The sequence below is a fragment of the Acanthopagrus latus genome, chromosome 7 (genome assembly GCF_904848185.1).
Source record: "Acanthopagrus latus isolate v.2019 chromosome 7, fAcaLat1.1, whole genome shotgun sequence".
NCBI classification, from domain to species: domain Eukaryota; kingdom Metazoa; phylum Chordata; class Actinopteri; order Spariformes; family Sparidae; genus Acanthopagrus; species Acanthopagrus latus.
Genome location: NC_051045.1, coordinates 30344208 through 30365180, shown reverse-complemented (window position 1 = coordinate 30365180; position 20973 = coordinate 30344208). Strand labels below are relative to the sequence as shown.

Sequence of the window (20973 nt, the reverse complement as noted above, 5' to 3'; positions counted from 1 at the left end):
TATTATCGTTGTATTATCATTATTAATAATAACAATAATAATAATAATAATAATAATAATAATAATAATACGACTACTACTACTAATAATAATAATACATTTATATGTATACATATATACACACATATATACATCGAGGAGAAGTCTCGTTGTGTTTATTAATGCTCTGATTAGCAGTCTATCGGGCTGTCATAATTCCGACATGTCCGACCGATCATGAAAGCATCAAAAGCCTTTCGGCGTGTTCAATACAGGGCAGCGGGTTCGAAAATCCCCAGCTGTTGAGGGTGAGATGCATCCTAAAGCACAATAGGCTTACCTGCTGCTGCAGTGGTGACCACAGTTTGTGCTAGTGAGAGATGGAGACATATTTTCGATGAGTTGGGAGCAAAAAGACAGATGCACGTTTGAGAACAGGCAACAAATTTGGACCAAACATCAAAAGGTGTTATTTTGATACTCCACTGGTCCAGTAGAATTTTGTCCTTATCTGAGGGGTACTGTTCAGTCCAGGTCCAGTTGAAATGTAAAATATGTGAGAGGGAAACAGGATCTAAAACATTTTAGACACACTATATTTTGCAGTCAAATAGGTTTCTGTCTTCAAGCAAACTTTTATTTTTTGAAAGCAGCCAGAGAGGAAATTATTGGACAGGTGAGGCAAATAAGGTTATCTAGGCAAAGTGAATTATATATGGACAGCCATTAAGAATAAGACATTTAAGACCATGTTTAAATCAGATGTTCAGATTACATTGTAGGCTTCAGATAAATGTAAAGACGATTTCTGCATGAGGCCATTGTTAGAAAATGATGCATGATTTTAAATTTAAATAAAATATCCTTTAAAGAAATACAAATAAATCCATTTAAATAAAAATATCTTATATTATGCCACTCTAAAATAAATTTGACAAATTCTATTGACATTCAAAATGAGTTGTAAAGGCAACTTACTTCATGAACCATTTTAAAGTGTATGAATCTTACCAAACCAAAGACAATGGGTTATTAAGCCTGTGATAAATGAGGATGGGTACAAAATATTTTATATAAACAGAAAGATACAATGACTATGAGTATAAACAGCATCCACTCTGTATTGTAGTATTGCATTATAACAGTGTCATTAATAGGCAAATGTCAAATGATTTGTGGTTATCAGAATGTTTTAATGCCATGATAACACTGTAAAAATGATGTTTTAATCGTTGCTCCACAGTTTCAGGATCGGCTGCAGTCAGGTGCAGTTGTTATGGTCATCCCACTCCTGCAGGATGCTGTAAAACAGGGTTTTTCCCTCAAAGGCCCTTTTGCATTGCACTGTTATAATGCAGTGTCACTCTGACCTGTGCTACGACACTTTGGACAGCCCTTCTGGAAAACATCCAAAACTGCACAATAGATTGTTTACTATAAAGTTGCTGTTGTTGTTTATAAGTTCATGAATACTGTGTAGTTCATCTATAAACATTATTTGAATGGCCATTATAATGTTGCATAAAGTGTTCTGATGATAGAGAAACAGGAGGTTGAGGATAGATGGTGTGAAGCAGTATCACAGGATAAAGAGCTCAGACTTCTTTCATTGTTATTGATATTTCAGTTGCAGCACAGTGTAGCTGGTGCAACCATAGTCAGGCTAATGGTGGTTGCATGGTGGTGTGTTAATATATAGTTTTGCAATGACTTTCTCTGGTATTGTTCAGTCTAGGACACCCCCCACATGTAGAAAGCGCCCACTGAGCACAACAACAGGAGCCGTCTCCACAGCCCCACGCCTCTGAGAGTCTCCAGCTACCACACAGCTAATCAGTCCTGATTAGATGCACTGTAAGGGATGAGGAAGCCAGCCTTTCAAATTCTTTAATGAGACAACCAGGGCAGGCCATGGGCTCCCTTAAATAAAGCTTTCATCAGGCACTGAGTAGAAACATGTCTGTTTATGGCATTGTACAACAGATCTCTCATTGCTTTAATACTCTGTACCTCACAGCTCCTATTTCAATACCATTATATCACATCACTTTAAAATCATGCATACTCTCAAAGTTTCAATCAAAAGCACAGAAGTGCACTAATCAAGTTCTGGCCACATCAGCACAAACCTAAAATTAGCATCAATGAACACAATAGCAATTAGTAAGGGGGACAACTGTTCACATCTGGTGTGTATTTCCTTGCCACCACCAGAGTACCAAGCAATCCCTACTTTCAGGGTGTGGGGGGTGGGAAATGACTGTGTGTGTTTTATGTGTTTTGGTTAAAACAGATGGGCAGTTTACATTAGCGGAGATGGTGATAAACAGCTCAGAAAGGATGGGGGAAACCGCCAAAATACAGAGACAGGGACACCATCTTCTCTTCCCGTTGCACAGACATGGCACTGACGCCTGTAGTGGACATGCATGATTTTCCCACCCAGTTTTGTTCCTCTTCTAGTGTGGTCAAATGCTCCTCTGTCTCAGGGATTCAGGATCTGGGGGTATATTTATTTTAGAAATTCTTTAGGGAGTTTTTTGTTGTTGTAATAAATGGCCATAATTCAACCATCCAGTAGCGCAGCACAACCAACATCAAAGTGCTCCATCAATACTAAATGTAAGTTCAACTGCTGCCTTAAATATTTGAGGTAACTTAAGTTGTTCACTTAGTTCAAAGTCAGTTTAAATCTGTGTTTTGTGAAACTTTAAGATGTTAAGAATCAACTATTCAGTCATATTAATTAATGAACAAACAATTTTCCTTTCGTTTCGTTTTACATTTTCTCAGTTTGAAGAGAGTCACAGTTCAGCTGAGGTTGCTGCTACTGGAGCTTTATTCCAGTGTTGGCTTATAGACAGCATCAGACACTGCTTTCAGCTACTCTCTCAGTTAATACTGTGAGGGGGAAAGACTTAATGCAATACTCTTTACCTGCCTTTATCGTGGTTAAAAATGTTTTCATTGTTGTGAATGGAAACAACCAGGAACGATCTCAAAATGTATTAAAGACACAAAGCAAGTTCCATCATGTATGTTTTCTTTAAATAAAGCTCTCAGGAGAGCTTTAACTGACAAACAATTCATGCTGAGATGTCCACTAATATGCTGACTATGTTTTTGAACAATCTACATTATAACCCTACAATTCATTATTTCATGTCCAAAGACTTCAGGTTAGAAGAACTGTGTTTAAGAAATGGTCTGAATATAAAATCTAGGAATGTAAAGTTTAATTAACCTCAAATAAATACAACTTCTCAATTTAAATTAGTGAAAAAAGATTAGTTGATCCCACTAAATTCCTGTGTGACTTTTTACATCACAAGTGAAGGCTGATTAAAATACACCTCTCCCATCCTAAAAATCAATGTGGTTATTGCTCAAAACACTTGTTTCATCAAGTGTTTACACCAAAACAGATGTTCCACAACATGCCGGTGCATGAGGCAGAGAGGTTCTGCACTGAAAGATAGCTAATGATCATATGATGTAACCACTGAGCATCTGCTTTCTGATCATTTCTCGGTAGCGCAGAGTAAATGGTATGGGACGTCTATCTCAGCTGATATTGACGGTTCTGTGATGAGGTGGAGTATCAGGCTGCAGACAGCCAGCTCCCGTGGTCTGCAGCAGGTTGATAAGGTAGATGGGTGGAACGTGGAGTGTCCTGACCAGCTACACATCGACGTCATGAAGGCTTTTTGCTGCCAAAGGGGATCCAGCCTGAGATGAGATCTTAAAGTAAAAATAGGCATTTCATTGGCAGTGTTGTTAGTGTTATATCACAATAGTATAGTACAAACCAAATGAGTTGTTTTTTGTTTTTTGTTATTGTCATGTTAGACACATTTTGTTTGTATCTACATCAATAAGGAGGGGAGAGACCCCTTCTCTCTCATATATGTTAGCTGCAATAGAGAAAGATTTTAAACCGGAAATCACCACCACATTGTTTCTGTACCATGAAAACAGATGCAGAGAGAAATCTTATCAGACTGTAAAGCAAGGCAGTGCTGGTCAAATATGAACCACGACCCTGTTCATTGTCTATTTGTGACCTAAAAGCTGGCCACCCTGCTCTTTCCTGTGTCAATACGGACTTTGTTTGGAGTCAAAACCAAACACCAGGAGTGTTTATTGGTGTGTTTCGGCGTGGTTGTTGTAGGTTTTCTACCTTTGGAGCAGAAAGGGATATCACAGCCCTTTTTCTCTGTTCTCTGCTCAGGTAGGAGTCATTTCCAAATCAACTGTGTCTTTCTACTGACAGCCCATTTTCATGCAAGGGCAATCTTTCCAGTGAAGTACTTTTTAAAATAACCCTTACCCTAATAGTTTTGCTATTTTTCATTATCAATTTTATGTCATATCAAGTTTGTATCTATTTCATTAAGACACATCACTTTCATAGCGGGGGCTGAGAAGAAAATACAATAAAATATAGGCATTATGTCAACAGTTTTTATTAGTTTGGCTATTTTTAGAACAACTCTAAATAAATATTTTTTATGATATGTTATGATATTTGTTCCCTACTTTATTCATTCTATGTGAGAGTGGGTTTTAAAACAATACAATATTTTAAGCAGACTTACTGACAGAATTTACAGTTCGACCATATTTAAAGCTAATTTCATTGTTGTATATGTGTAAAGATTCTTAATTTAAGGTTAGAAGCCCCAAAAGTATACAAGATCACATGTTAAGTTAAAGCTTAAAGAGGAAAAGGTATATTTTTCAACACACATCATTAAGGGGCACTGCTGTCACACTGGGATCCTGGCTAAGAGAAAAACTATTAATTATTTTGTCAATAGTTCTGTTAGTTTGGGCTAGTGTTTTTAACACCTCTTTATCAACATATTTTTTTCATTTAAGTTTTTATTGCTTTTATTTTGGATTGTTTTTTTTTGTTTTGTTTTGTTTTTACACAAGGCACTTAACTTCTGAAACTAACTGCTCTAACACCTCTAACTCCCAGTAAAACTTTCTAGGAAAAAAACAAAAAACAAACTCTTGTCATCAGAGTTCCGGGGTCGTTTTCTCAAAATCTAAACTGCAGTTTGAGAAAAAAAAGTCTCTCGAGCTGAGATGAGTTTCATGTTGACCAAGTTTTAATTATATTTTTTTTTTTTAAATGCTGGATCTGTGAAAAAGCCTTCAGCTGAGCTGAAAGTCAGGCTGTCAATAACAACACAGAGTGGTCAACAGTTTTTTTGAGGCTGACTACCTTATTTGCCTGCTGTGAAAGGAAACTGGCAGAGTGCTGGACCTGTTATTGTGTAGCAACAGCAAGTAAGACGGAGGCAGAGGTTATAACAGAGAGGAAGGAAGGGGGAGACTTGAGTGACATATATACAGCAGCAGATGTTTTTATGAAATGTCAGTCTAACCTTCTTCTTTAGAAGCTTCACAAAGTAATGTCTTATGTGACGGAGGAACTTTTAGATTCGAAAATGGAAATGAAATTGTTAGAGCACAGGACAGTGACTCAGACATACATATAAAAATGTACATGTCATGTAGATCGACAACTGTACCATTGATTGCCTAATACAATAAAAAGCCATGACAATAACCACATCCATATCCAATAATAAGGGGAGAATTTAGTAAAGTAAGGTGTACATTTTTATGTTTCACTTGGTGGTTGTGATCAATGCCATTCGTTTACCTGAAGGAAGTCTCTCTCTCGCTGTCTTTTTCTCATGTCTCCGACTGTGAGTTGTGGTTCTATGCATTGTTATCATTGCTGTCATCTCCAACAATGAAAAACAGTGTGTGTTCAAGGGATGGGGGAGGAGCAGACCGAGAACGACACAGTAAAAGAGGGAAAGAACAGCCAGCTGTCGAGCATCAGAGAAAAGAAAAACGAGAGTGACTGAATACAAAGAAAGAATATGTTAGACTGGGTTGGCTGAGCTGGAGGATGTGGAGGGATTAAGTATCTTCAAAGCAAAGGCCCGAGTAAAAAACATCTCAGAGTGTTCATTGTGAAGGACTGACAAAAACACACATTGATTTTGGTTTAAATGCACAGTATGTAATTCCTGCCACTAGGGGTCTCTCATTCAAAACAAAAGACATAAATAGCATAGGATCATGGGACTTTATGTCTGTATCATTAAACAACCACCATCACTGATCAAAATGCAACTACATGACTACGGCAGAAACTGTAGAAGCAGAAGTTGTAGTGACAAATTACCAAATTAAATTAAATATTTCTAGTCTGAATATTGTTGGAAACATTTGGGATAATTTAAGTACACAACTCAACAGAATATAAAGGTCTCGTAAAGGGGTTCTCATCTCGCATCGGATTCTCATTTAAGACCAGAGGGTCCAATTAGATAACAATAAAGGCTGCCTTGACTCCCTGTCTGCCAATAAAAATTTAAATGACAAAAAAAAAAAAGAATTTCTAATGAAGAATATGGAACTTAATGGCATATAAAGATATATAATTATCATAAGATTTATCAAAAAATGCTGTTGTGAAAAAACAATAAAATAGTTATCTGTGTATTTAGATGATGGAAAATAAGAAAAACATCCAACTTTCCCTTTTTAAACAACCATGACTTCATGAAGGCCCCTTTTAATGTGTTTTGGCTGAATTTTATTTGTTAGATGATATATAATATATTTGAATACAACTGAAGTGCATACATTCAGCTGTACTTGGTGTAATAATGAAAAGGAACTGTAAGCTGATATTATTGGCTGTTTCATTCAGCCTCTAAACAGTAGATAATGATCTTAAAGATGGGGTCAGTAAGTTGGAATAACCCCAGGCTTGATTTTGAAAGCATCCAGCCAGTAAACTCCGCCCCCTGCACTCAGGCCTCTCTCCAAACCCAAAGGCATGGTGTTCATCACAACATCTAACTACAACTAGACCTCATGTCTCATTCACCTGTAAGTAAACACCTAATATTATCATACTGAACTTAAAGAGCAAACATAGCCATTGCCAGTGCTGATAGCTGTCAAGCTAGCTTTCTTAGCATTAAGAAATTGTTTTGAGAGTGTATTTTGATGTTGTCACTTATTGCTGGTTATCTAGCAACAGCTGGCTATGGTTACATTAGATATGATAAAGCTAAAACGTCAAGTACACACCAGTGCAAAGCACATCATCACATCAGAGAGGAGGACAGGAGGGCAGCCAGCGGTGTCTGAGGAAGTGAAGGCACAAGAATGTCTAAAGTAATGACCTGTTAACTAAATGTCACTTTCAAACTAATTTACATCACATTATTTTTACAATGTCTTTTGACTGTAGTGTGTACAAGCTCTACTTGCTGGACCTTTTGTTGTACACCTTGGAGTACCTGGCCTGAGAGAGGGGCGTTCCATCATCTCTGCAAAAATGATGACAATAACTATGGAGAACTGAATGTGCATGCAGGACATAAAGTTATATCTGAATGTGTTTATGGGGCATACCAATTCTCTCAAAGACAGCACAGGACTGTGATGGGGAGTTTAGGTGATTGGAGGTGAGCGATTATTTGTTAGGTGCATTCTGTGTTTTCCACATTCTGCTGTGGTCAGCTGACAGTCAGATCATGAATTGAAAGGCAAAGTCTATTCGCTTTAAAAAAAAAAAAAAGCTAAGACCACCACTTGAAGCATTTTCCTGGTGCAGCTAATGAAATGACGCCATTCCTTTTTGTATTGTATCCCTGCTAAGGAGCACATTCTTGCACACAGAGCAAACCAACTTGATATGAAAAGAAGGACACATGTATTGAAGCGTATCCATCAAAGACACATCTTACATGAATAACAGTGGTCTGACCCTTGCTGCTACCAGCATCAAGTTACACTCACCTGTCAGAGAGCGACTCTGCAGGAATAGTGGAAGCATCAGGACATGGTTCTGTCGTGAAATGACTCTTTGAAGGCTGGAAGTTGATGCGTCCATCTCATAACTATAGAACACAGAAACAAGATACATTAGCACATTGTAAAACATCCCGTCCAAAGGCTAAATGAATGAACATCACCTCAATACCATCTAACGACATCTGCTTACAAATACAATGTAAACTATATTCACAGATAAATGCCATCTCCCCATGACCTCGGAACAGTGGACATGGCCTTTCCCACGTGTAGCACACAATAATTAGCTGGTGTCACATACAGCTCGTCTGGCTAATGTCCAAACAGCCCAGGGTAGCAGTGCATGTGTGAACACCTGTTAGATCCACAGTACGTGTAAACGTTTGCCTGCATGTAAATGGTGACGTTACATGTTAATATGTTTCATACAGCAGTAGTCTATCATAGCCAGCTAGCTTACACTATCTATAAGCTGATGATGCTAATGATGGGCTAATACAAACGACAACAACATAAGGAGCTAATGTTAGCTACACTGACTACATAATACAGAGTAATAATACATTTCCCCGGCCAAAACAAACCAGCTTATTACCTGTCCAACAGAGATACAGCTACCATGGCGTCAGTGTTCAGGCCTTTCACTCCATCAGTTGTCTCCATCGCTGAACAGTCACTCCAATGTTGACTCTCATTTCATTTCTTGAACTATCCAACTTCTTTTTGTTTGTAGCTTTCTCCAGGTCAGTTTTTCTTTTGTTGCTCTGTTTAATAGTACAGGCTGCTGTAGGTACAGCTGGTAATGAAAATTGTAGTATAGTTTCTCTGCCATTCTTGGGGAGAGTCAGCGCAGTGTGGGCAGGTAAGGATAGGTTGACAGGTAGACTGTCCATACAAGATCTCTGGGCTGCTAAAACTGATTAGATGCAGAAAGGGTGGGTTGTTTTTCTTTGTTTTCCAAATGTTTTATATTTTGATTGCAGTCTGGATGTTTAGAGATGGTACACAAATACAATAAAAAGTGTTTCTGAACAGAATTACCAACCCCAGCTTTAATGTGGCATATTTAACATTTAGTGGTTCATGTAGCTGTCAGGTTAGCTGCAGGCTTGCAGAGAGTCCACAGAAAGTTACAATGGTTCGAGACTGCATCCATATGTCCACATGTTGCCATTCTGGCTTTGGGCATGTTGAAGAACCTCTAATGACACTGCTCCTTGTATCATCAGCGTCTGTACAATTAGACATAGCACTGATTAGCTTAAGAGCATGTTTTTCATGTAACATCAGGTTCCAATATTCCTTTACTAATGTGCGGGTAACAGTTGCACATTTTTAGCGTGTTCTCACATTGTCATTCTGCATGAGCTGTGTCAAGTGTTCAGAAGTTCATGTCCCAGTTAAGATTGAAACTTGCACACATCATCCACAAAATCACTCTTTAGACCATCTTGCAATATAATCCACACAGCTGTGATGCCTGTCAACAGTTTCACACTCTGAAGTGCTCAGCAGTCATTACTATATCATTACATAGGTACTAAGTAATCATCCATCTTCAAACTTGTCATACATTTTTATCACTGTGAAGTTTTATTGGCTGTATTAAAATTGTGAACCAGGCACAGAAAGTGTGAGGGTGCTCATTACATTTTTTGTTACATTTTTTGGAGATTTTTTGCATCAAATACTTTAATTATGTAGAATCACTAATTATTTATCTCAAGAGCCTGATTGATACATGTTTTTGGGTCTGATACTAATACAGTACAAAATGTGGATATCGATGATATTGGCTGATATATGTACATGCTTTACATTCATCCCTCAAACGTGGTTATCAAATGTTTGTGACAAAATTATGTGAAGGAGGCAGAACATTTTACAACTAAAGAACATTTTACCTAAAGTAAGTCTAAAATTATATCAGTGTGCTAAAAGTAAACTTCACTTTTCCTGTATTGTTTGGTCTGGCCCTGCTTATTTTACATTATCTAAGCAAGGTGTGCAGGGTGACACTTTGCACAAGAAGTGAGTAAATCAAGGGAACTTGTCATCCAAGTACCATTTTGCATCTCTGCAATACATTACAATAGGTGTTAGCTGTTTTGGCAGAGGAAGTAAAAGCTTCAAGACCATGTACATCTATTTTTTCGGAGTACAAATACTAAATGAGCTAATCTAGTTGCTAAATTAGCTTTTTAATTTTCTCACAATTGCAATTAGCAATTGACTCTCACATGAACATAATCTGAAGTTAGAAAGATTTTTCTGTGTGTTTGTTTGTGTATGCTCTCACTGGTTTAAAGTGGTCCCGACTCAGCGAGGTGATGTCACACATTTCTGTACACAAATCAGAATTTAGCAATATTTCAATCAAAATTGTATTTGTTTTCTTATATTAGGCTGGTTGCAGATTTCTGAACAACATTTTAAATTTGTTCAGTGATTTAAATAGGTCTGTGTTGTCCACAGTGAAGCTGGTTTTCCTCCAGTTTGAGATATAGTTGACCAATCAGAGCTTGGCATGTGGGTTTGCTCGTAGTCTAGCTAATGAATCAGATCAACAAGTTAATAAAATGAACACAACTTATATGAATTCAGTGAAACATAATTCAGTCTGGTTATCAGGTTATGCTTGTAATTCCAGACCAGCGTCAACTAAATCATATCAAATCAGACCTTCAAGGTCAGGTTATAGAGCTGAAGTATACAATTCTTGAGAAAGATATTTGATTATTGAGTTTAACATTTAAGTGACAATATTAAATGTTATAGACTGAATTGCAGTTTTTGTTTACAATACCTTCAAGATTGAAACCCCTACATCACCATTAGCCCTCATGATGTTTTTTCAAACTGTAAACATCTTATTAATTTGAAATGCTGTCACATCTTATTAATAACAACACTTAATACGAGATGTAATTTACCTGTTGAGCCACAGACAAATAAATGACAGCCTGAGTTTAGTCCTAACTAGCAGTAAGACTGAGATGTTGCTGTTGTGTAGATATCAAAGACTCGAGCAAAGCAACACTCTACATGAAATAATCACAGTAGAAACATTAGATGTCAGACAACTGTGTTATGGCTGTAAATGAAGAAACGGAAATAAACACGTTTGCTGATTTCACATATCTGCAAAGCAAATGAAAAGCTGTTTTCTACCGTAAGTGTCTCTTGTTGTTAGTGTGACATCATAATTATTCTGTCCATAGAGAAATGGCTTTTCAAGTTCTCAGGGGCTTTAAGGACATGTCTGCATTTAGATGTCTAAAAACCACTAGCCTTTTGTTCAGTTACTGGTGCCAGAAAAGGGAGGACATCAACCATTTTCAGCTCCCCACATGAGTTAACACAGAATGCCTTGGTTTCTACACAGCTTTCAGTGTCTTAAGTTGTTGTATTGTTCACACTACACAACTTTTTCTTGTAAACAGGAGTCTTAACAGGGGGTCACAAATTACAAGATCACACACACAAGAGGATGACACTGTCCAAGTTGTTTGTGAGCTGACTTGCAGTGAAAAAACGGGAGAAAAAGAAAACAAAATGAACGTGGGAGAGACAGATAGCAATTGTTGTTCATGAAAGCACATGTTGATTTGCCTCTGGAGTTTTTTGTCAGATCTCTAAAAACCAAAGCCAAGAGGAAAATCAAGGTAAAAAACCCTAACCCTAACCCTAACCCTACCCACTCCTGGGTAGCTGAAAAGGGGGTGAGTTCCTCTGAGTTTTGTCTATCATTTCTGCTCAAAATAAGTATGGTGGATTTGGAATTATTAACCTAGTATCCAGATAATTCCCCCAAAACGTTGATTAGATGTGTTGTGATAGATCTTGTCAAATTAGACAGAATAATAATATCATTCGCAAAAAGGAAATCAGTATGCTCAAATGCCCATTGCGCAAAGTCAATGGTTCAATAGCAAACAAGAATAAGAGAGGGGATAGTGGGCAGCCTCTCCACATGCCCCTGTGAAAGACTAAAATGTAGGATATCAGGTTATTTTTAATATCTCAGCTGATGGATCTGAGTACAGCAGCTTGAGATACTTTTCACCTATCCCAAATCTTGCCAAGACCACGATCAGGTATTTCCATTCAGTCTTGTAATCATTCAATCAATCTTTAGCATCACGCTGTTCATGTAGTATATTCAGTACCCTGCGAAAATTATTGTTAGAAATTAGGGGTGGAACATAAATCTCTAGCCTCCTTGCTGAAGACTTACAATGAAATTTTGTGTCATAGCACATTAAGGATATGGGGCGATAGGCCTCTTCAAGAATTTCTAGTGGGGGGAAACAATTTGTCTGAAAACAAAACTTCCAGCCCTGGGATCTCTCCACTTCTCATGCATCGCACAGCTTCTGACATTTCCTCAACTGTTAAATGTTTATCCGGGGCAGTCTTATCCTGGTTTATCATAGTTGGGATGTCTAAGTCGTCTAGGAAAACATACAGTTACTGTGTGTTATCTGGATATTCTGATCAACAAAGAGACTCATGTGATGTCCTAACGGGAGAGCACACATTATTTTCTTATTGTAAGTTGCTTTGGACAAAAGCATCTTCTTAATGCCCTAAATGGAAATTTAAATGTAAATGCATATATCCTTGCAAGCAGCAGTTGAGCTTGTATTAGCTTGCGAAGTACGCACTAATATGTTTGATGTTGCTGGGTTTTGCTGAGCTGTTTTTTTTTAGATTTCCCCACTAGACTTGTTGTCTACTGTACAAGTATATGTGAAGCTTAAACTATTTGCAGTCTTCTGGATAACAGATTCAATAAATTAGCCTCAGAGCATCACAAAGATCCAGGTCACCAGCACTACGCCAAAAATTGAACTTTTCATACAAAACCATTATTAATTCATTAAATGCATCTAATTAGGAAGAGCTTTAATTTTAATCCCTTGCAGTTCAGCTCTCTGCCATTATTATTTAAGAAGCTATTTAAGCTATTATAAATTAGTCACTGAAACAGTTTACATGCTGTAACTTTTTAATATATTGAAATATGAGATCTGGGGCACTTCCTCTGGATGATATTGTAAAATGTAGGACCTACCTACTATAGCCAGATAAAGTATCAAACCACTTGTTAAAGTAAACCAGGTTACATGATATGACAAATACACTTTATTCAAATACACAAAAATTCTAGCGGGGTACCCCAAAACCTCCAATAAATTATGTTTTTGGGCTGAAATAGCTAGAGATTTTTTAATTAGATTTTCGAATATTGGCAAAAAATAATCTCTGTGGCAAACACAAAAAATATCCTTTGTTCAGCAAGATAATCTTCACAGATGAACACAACTTTTGTGATTTTCAAAGCATAAATTAAGTCTGTAAAAGTAAAAAGCTAATGTTAAGCTAAACAGACTACATCACGGTCACATGCCTTAAATGTCACCACCATTAAGTGTTACTACACAATTACGATAGACGTTTTCATAAATTGATCAATCATCAAGTTGCATGAAGATGCAGTGGCTGGTAGCTCCTCCATATTATGCTACATTTTAGATTTTTAACCATGTCTTTTTTTTTGTTTTGTATGTCTGTCTACCTGCTATTGTGACAAGTCAGTTTCCCTGATGTGGGTAAATAAAAGTCTAAAGTCCTAAAGTTGCTGAAACACTCTGCTTAAGGCAGAAATGCTGTTTTCCTCATTACAGAAGCAAGCAGGTGTTTTGGAGTAAGAGCATTGGCCCACTGCACCTTTTCACCACACAACCTGTCCAGTCACAGGAAAAGGACGGGGGGCAGGAGAGATGGAATAGCATCAATGCTTGGTGCTCATATGAACAATGTGTGTGATAATACACTAGGACCAGCTTGACCATGTCTTCAGTATAGCTGTAATGATCAAACAAGATTTGCAATTTCATTACAAGTGGACATATCACCTGGACTACAGGAAATGAACTCTCCTCTGTGGTTGCACTGAATGACAAAGTGTGACTTTGTGTGACCACATTACAGTAAGCATGCAGTTTTGCTGAGAGCAGCAGAAAGCTGAACAAAAAATAAATCAGTATTAGGTATCTTACATGCTATTTTATCTATTATTCAGCGCTGATGGTCCATTGATACAGCATTTAATGTTGTAACTAGGGACACAATGGAGAAAACCGACCTTCAATCTCCACACGCCACCGTCTCCGGTGCAGTAGGTGGAGGTAGACGTTTTTGATATGCGCTTGGAAAACTTCATAAACCCAAGAAGAAGAAGTCGAAAAGCCGGTGCATTCTGGGATATAAAATGAATAACAATGGCGGTTAAACATCAGCCACATACTCTGATAGTTACGTGTTTACTTTCATCACTTCTTCTGCAAACTTGTCGGACCTTTCCCGAAGAATTGAAGTGGGATGAGAATGGCTACGTTTTATACTGCCCGTGCATGGGTAATTTCTACTCCGCAACTGATAATGAGAAGAACAGAGCTCGCAAATCCAAAACTTCATAGATTCATAATTGAGACTGGCGTTTAATATCGACAAAAATGCACGTCGTCTAAATATGAACCCTAACATTTGCTGAACTCTGCTATGAGCCATTGTACAGCTCGACATACTTTTAAACCGTAGTTCAGCAAGGGGGACCCTATGTCGATGACATTTGAACTTGGAGAACATTTTAATACTTAGCTTGCCGCGATGAATCAGTAGCTAGCGCTAACACCTAGCTAACTAGGTGGGGCAAAGGATAAAAGTGGGGGCGTTAGTAACGTTAAGTGTAATACAGATGTTACTGAACAGGGTTTACAAATTACACATTACGTGTAGTGCATGTCATACGGAGGTGCACAAAATGTTTCAACAGTCATTCAAGTGTCAGATTACTTCTCACGAGAAGGAGTATAAAGTCGAAATCAGCGTTGTAAGGAGTCCAAATCTAACTTTGAGTCTAAAGTGCTCAATGTTATTTCACAGGTCGCTTTGGAAACCAGGCAGACCACTTCCTGGGATCTCTGGCGTTTGCAAAGATGTTGAACCGAACCCTGGCAGTCCCTCCCTGGATAGTGTACCGCCACCATACACCCCCTTACACCAATGTGAGTACAGTCAGTGATGTAGGTTATGCAAATCGTGCAGTGACAACCTGTCACTGACTGCTATCACACAAATGTGATCATTTAAAATGGAGATCAAAATATAGATATTGCCTCCCATAGGGACATTGGGCTTTTACAGTAGCCAGGTCACATAAATCCCTGCTGTCCCCCCTGGGATTTACACTTGTGGTATTCAGTTCTTGTGTATGTTATTCCTGTTTGCCAGAAAGCACCATTATTGTTGAACCAAAGGCCACTGAAAACAAATTGTTGACAACTGAGACATGACTATATAAACAGCTTTACTCTTTAATCCTGAAATGGATAGTGCTGTTTCACTCAGTTCTTTCTTTTTTTTATTCTACCCAGGTCCATGTGCCCTACAGTGAATTCTTCCAGCTGGAGGCCTTGTCTGCCTATCACCGTGTGGTCAGCTTGGAGGACTTCATGGAGAAGCTGGCTCCCAAATACTGGCCCCCAGGACAGAGAAGAGCCTACTGCTTTGAGACTGCTGCACAGCGGAGTGCAGACAAGAAGTCCTGCCCTATGAAGGTGAGAGTCCAGTGGGGTGGATCACCTGTCTAACTGGGTACAACAAAGTATGATTATCTGATAATATTGGTTGCAATTTTCAATTGTAATACTAAGGTACATTTCATTTTGATGAACTACTAAGTAAAGTAGCATAAAATGATCTTTAGTTGAAAGCAGTAAACACTCCAAAGTACCTTTTATTTATTGCTCAGCCATTTTTTGTCACCTTCTTGAGATTGCAACTTAAAAGGTTGATAATGAAATGCTGCCCCCTGTTGGTGCACAGATCAAAAATTATGAACCATAGCCTCAAATTTATGATGCCACTGCTACAAGACTGCTCTGACATGAAGGGATTGCTCTGATTTATTTTCAGGATGGGAACCCATTTGGTCCATTCTGGGACTATGTTGGCGTGGAATTTGACACATCTGTCTTGTTTGGTGGGATTTCTTTTAGTGCCTACCACCAACCTCAGTGGATGAAGAAGTGAGTAGTTGGAGCTGTCTCACTGTTCCATAGAAACATTTAAAAGGAACATCGGTACAACTCAGCCCACCCATAGTTTAAGGCCAATAGTCAGGCCTGAAAATATTATTGCAATTTTTTTGGCCACATCGGGATAAATTGTATATATCTACATTTTTTTAAATATACATAAAAGCACTTAATTTTTACTAGGACTGGACTGGGACTGAGCAACAGCAATTATCACCATATTGCTGACCAAATGCCTTAATACTGAAATTGCAATTACATTGTTGGGATGATTTTTGGGTAATTTTATGAAACAGTAAGAATTAAGTAAGAATAAAATTTTTGATAATTTATCAATTTAATTTCAATATGATTGACTGAGTGGGTAACGGCAAGTACAGGAACGAGTAGAACAGTTTGGTAAGTTCACAACATCACTTCACTTTGATGCAGCCTTTAAAGTTGTAGTCTGTAACTATTTTTTTGTTATATTTGCTAAAATTGTCATTATGATCTGACAGTAGAATAAGATACAGGTCAGCTGTGTGAAAATCCACTGTCTGTGGCTTCCCTCAGTTACCCTAATTTGATTTGCAAGAATCCACCGCTCCCAGATCAACACAACCAATCAGAGCCCAGAGGAGTGTCTGAGAAATGACAGTCATTCTCGTGCATATGCTGCTGGCAGCCCCCCTCCCTCATGCAGCGCATACTGGGCAATATCTTATGTATAGGATAAATATCAGAGCATCTTTTACAAGGTGGATGGAGCTGCGGGATTTGTAAGCATTTTTTTGCTGGACAAGTAAGGACCCCTGCTTGATAGATGTTTCATTCTATGTTTTAACCACAATGCTCTGGCAGTGGCAGTTACAGTAATACTCGCAATTGTGCATATCGCTGTACAATGTTGCAGTCGAGCTACGTAGCTTGTGGGTAAATCTAGCTTGTTAGCTTGTATGCTAACTCTGGTGTTCAGCTCTGTCTTTATGGCTTCTGGTTAGCAAAAGTGTCTTGCAAGTGACCGGGCAGTTATAAAGTTAGTTTGTGTTCAGGATGCTCTGAAGTGGTTGAATTGGTTGAGAGAAAGAACATTACTCATGCTTCAGAAAGGCAACATGGTGATGATGATTACCTGAATGATTACCTGGCGACTCCATCTACTGCGATGTGAGGAATATTGCAGGGCTCTGTTGTTGTTGTCTGTTCTCTGCCATTGTTTACAGTTTGAGCTTGAATATATCTGACCAGGTAAGAGCAGACACTGCACCTGTGAGGGAGGAGGGCTGCCAGCAGCTTATGCATGAGAATGATTGACACTTCTCAGACACTCCTCTTGACTCTGATTGGTCATGTTGATCCAGGGGCAATGGATTCTTGCAAATCAAAGTACAGCCACAGGGTGGAGCCACAGACAGCAGATTTTTACACAGCTGACCTGTATCTTATTCTGTCAGATCATAATTACAATTTAAGCAAATATGACCAAAAAATTGTTACAGACTACATCTGAGACACTATCTTGTCTCTATTACATATATTTTCTCAAGTTTTTGATAACCACATTTGAGGGATCATTGCAAAAAATGTGTGTTTGTCGGCTGATATTAAAGCTGTAACGATACACGTGCCGGTGACAGACACTGTTTATCGGGCAGAAATATGATGAGGAGTCGGTAGGACGGGTGGGAGGAAGGACATACAGCTACGGTATTTTTCCTTGTTGCCAAAGACAGTTACAGTTACTACGTTACTGTTGTTTGGTTCTGTAACATTGCTTTGTGGGACATTTCTCTGTATAAAGTTGAGTGAGGGATCTGTGCAGTTAACAGACCATCAGATAGACACGCCCTCCACAATACTGCACCTCTGATACTATCAGACAAGTATCATATACATAGGTTATTGGAATGTTACATAAAAAAAATGTTTAAAAAAAAAGTCGAGGTTTGTATCGAACTGTGGGTCAAAAATCGTGATACAAACCGAATTGTGAGTTTGGTGTATTGTTACAGCCCTAGCCGATATATCGATTTTTACATTTTCTGTGTCCTTGTGGTACCACTCCAAAAATCAAGTAATGGTCGTGCTGTAGACATAATGACTGACTGATGAAGTCCCCAAGATGTCCATTAACCACTGATTTTTAATGACAGCGGTAGTGCCTACTCTGAAGCTGTTAACAGGTAGCCTCTCTTCGTGCTTCCCTTGTTGGATTAGGTTCCCTCCCTCTGAGCACCCAGTCCTGGCAATGCCTGGAGCTCCTGCCCAGTTTCCAGTGACAGAGGAGCATGTGGGCCTGCAGCGCTATGTGGTGTGGTCAGACAAGATGGTAAAGGAGGGAGAAGAGCACATTGCTAACCTGCTGACCAGGCCATATGTTGGCATTCATCTGAGGATTGGCATTGACTGGGTAAGATGCTTAAGCCAGGATTTAGACACACGATGGTGGCTTGTCTTCCTTATTGTTCGTCACTTTCTAATTCACTCTTATGATCGGAAATAGACAATCACATAACTGTTCATCATTGATGTAATAGACATTACATTTTTACATTGCATTAGTTTTTACAAGGAAAGGACAATCGAATAGGAATCATTCATTATGTCATTGTGAAAATGCACCTCTTATAAAATCTTTGCCCATTGCACAGATGACATCAGTCCACCAAAGTGTGTCTTTAGTTGCTCATGTCAGCTTGTTGTTGACAATGTCTTGCTTTCAGTGCCTACTGCCTACCTAGAAGTAAAAGGCTGTTGATATTCAACACTTTTCTTACTATCAGCAAATCCCATTAAAAAAAAACCAATCAGAACCAACAATGTGTTGGGCCCTAGCCTGTCTGTAACAAGCCCAGTGGTACCAATTGAGGATGTAAGTCTATAAAAACATCTTTTATCCACATTTGATACAGCAACAGGATGATTTATTGGGGGTTGAGTCAAATTGAACTACATTGTGTGCGTTAATGTTGAAACATGTCTACCAGTGCAACAGTGTGGCCAACTTTTGCACAAAGAAGATATGTATTGATTAGTTGACTTTAGGAAAAATACGGAAAATCACAGGGTTATCTTTTTAGTCAATTCAGTCAATATAGAACCATGGTAGATACAACTTTACAATTTGTGAGATGTACAGCTTGGTGCTGGGCTGCATCTAATCCACTTCATCCTCTAGTCACATCTACATTTTTTTGTAAATCTCTCCTAACAGCAAAATGCTTGCAAAATGCTGAAGAGTGGTGATACAGGTCCTCACTTCATGGCGTCTCCTCAGTGTGTTGGCTACAACCGGCAGAAAGCCTTGCCTCTCACCATGAACATGTGCCTTCCTGACCTGACAGAGATCCGCAGGGCTGTCAAGCTGTGGGTTAAGAAGACCTCTTCCCGCTCTGTCTATATCGCCACTGACTCTGAGTCTCACAGTAGAGATATTGAAAAGCTCTTTAAGGGCAAGGTGGGTTTGTAAAGCCTCTGTTATGCATGCATAATTCATGTCTACTTTAACTTGGTGCCTTTTGTTTCTGTCATGTGTTACAATAAATGCATATCATGTAATTTCCTCATCAGAGTATAGACTCGTACAAAAATGACTGTTCTTCTTCTCTTATTTTATTTTGTGCGGGAGGCTTTTGAGACAAACTTTTACTTTACTGGTTTACCTGGGAGTTTTTGTAATGTTATTAATTCTGTCTTTTAGATCAAAGTGGTGAGCCTTCAGCCAAACTCAGCCCAAGTGGACTTGTACATCTTAGGTCAAGCTGACCACTTCATTGGCAACTGTGTCTCATCCTTCTCCGCCTTTGTGAAGAGACAACGGGACGTCTATGGCCTTCCATCCTCCTTTTTTGGCATGGACGAGCCTGGGCGATTAAATCACAAAGAAGAACTCTAAGCTCAAGAGTCACATGGTCATCATCTGGCCGCTAATGCTGGACGACTGTTAAGACGAGGCAAGATGGCATGTGGAAGGCAAAGAAACTCTATACTGATGTGATGGTTCACAGCTGTGAGGGCCAACCCTATTTGAAATAGGTTTTGATCTGTGAGAAAGGGTTTATAAAATAGGATGTAGCAGGTCCGTACTAATGTCTGTGAAATGTGATGACATGGACACTGCTACCAAGAAACATATTTTTTGTTCCCTGCTTGAAAATGTACCTGTTTTAATTCAATATACAGGGAACCAGTTTTCGTTTCTTGTAGGTTAACACAGTTTCCCGAACATTTGCTTTAGCTAATTTCATATTCTGTAGTTTCAACCATGTTTTGCAAGCCAGACATGTTAGAGGGACATCTGGTGATCTCAGTGAATGCTGACAAAGACTGATTGAGGTGTCAGGGATCATGTTCTCCTTCTCTCTTAGCCCTCTTCACTTTCTCTCTCTACATTTCCATTCCTCCATGTCTCTCCAGCTTGCTCTTTCCTGTCCTCTCTGCCCCTCATTCCAAGGAGAGCACAGTAACTGATCCTGCTGTACATACAGTACTAATTATAGGGAGGAAGAAGGACCTCTCTTTTTACCAGGACCAAAAACTGATGAAATTCTGTGTTATACTGCTGAATGTTGTGCGGGGAAGTATTGTTATTCGGTGAATGTGAACAATGGTTTTGGGGATGTTTTGCGAGACAAAAGTATAGATTTGCACTGGTTGAGTTGATTAAATGAAAGTGGGAATTTCTGGTGAGCTAATTGTGGTCCACTGTGTGAAAGCAGTGAATGAAAGGAATTTGAAGTAAAGTATTTTCTATGATGTTTTTCATTAATAAAGTGACTCATTTTTAAGGCACCAACAGCCTCATTCTGTCGAACTCCCTCACTGGTAGTCAGGCTGTGAGTAAAGTGAATCAGCTGATATGCCGACGTTAAACTATGTTGCACAAGATCGTTGAGACCTGGTTGCCAGATATGCCAGGCTACTTTGAATTTGTATTCCAAGAAATGCACTTATGTGGACTTTCAACCTAGTAAATCACATCTATGTTTAATGTTGGAACATTTATTGGACTGTATGCGTGACTGAAATACATGTGCTCACTCAGAATCAC

General features: G+C 38.7%; 1 protein-coding gene and 1 long non-coding RNA gene across 2 annotated transcripts; both read left to right on the top strand.

Annotated features, from left to right (window-relative positions):
• Positions 1 to 264: 264 nt before the first annotated feature.
• Positions 265 to 1586, top strand: LOC119023172. Its single transcript, XR_005076190.1, has 2 exons — positions 265 to 655; positions 1223 to 1586. It is a non-coding gene; the product is annotated as an uncharacterized LOC119023172 (long non-coding RNA).
• Positions 1587 to 14083: 12497 nt separating this feature from the next.
• Positions 14084 to 20714, top strand: pofut1 (protein O-fucosyltransferase 1). Its single transcript, XM_037103777.1, has 7 exons — positions 14084 to 14259; positions 14788 to 14909; positions 15279 to 15461; positions 15820 to 15932; positions 18141 to 18333; positions 19138 to 19380; positions 19624 to 20714. Exons 1-7 carry the CDS (start codon positions 14124 to 14126, stop codon positions 19816 to 19818), a joined length of 1185 nt encoding a protein of 394 aa, XP_036959672.1. The 5' UTR covers positions 14084 to 14123; the 3' UTR covers positions 19819 to 20714.
• The last annotated feature ends 259 nt before the right edge of the window (positions 20715 to 20973 follow it).

Coding starts and splice junctions, on each gene's coding strand:
- pofut1 (XM_037103777.1), top strand. CDS start 14,124: ATGGCGGTTAAACATCAGCCACATACTCTGATAGTTACGTGTTTACTT. Junction 14,260..14,787: donor TTTATACTGCCCGTGCATGG/GTAATTTCTACT, acceptor GTTATTTCACAG/GTCGCTTTGGAAACCAGGCA. Junction 14,910..15,278: donor ATACACCCCCTTACACCAAT/GTGAGTACAGTC, acceptor TATTCTACCCAG/GTCCATGTGCCCTACAGTGA.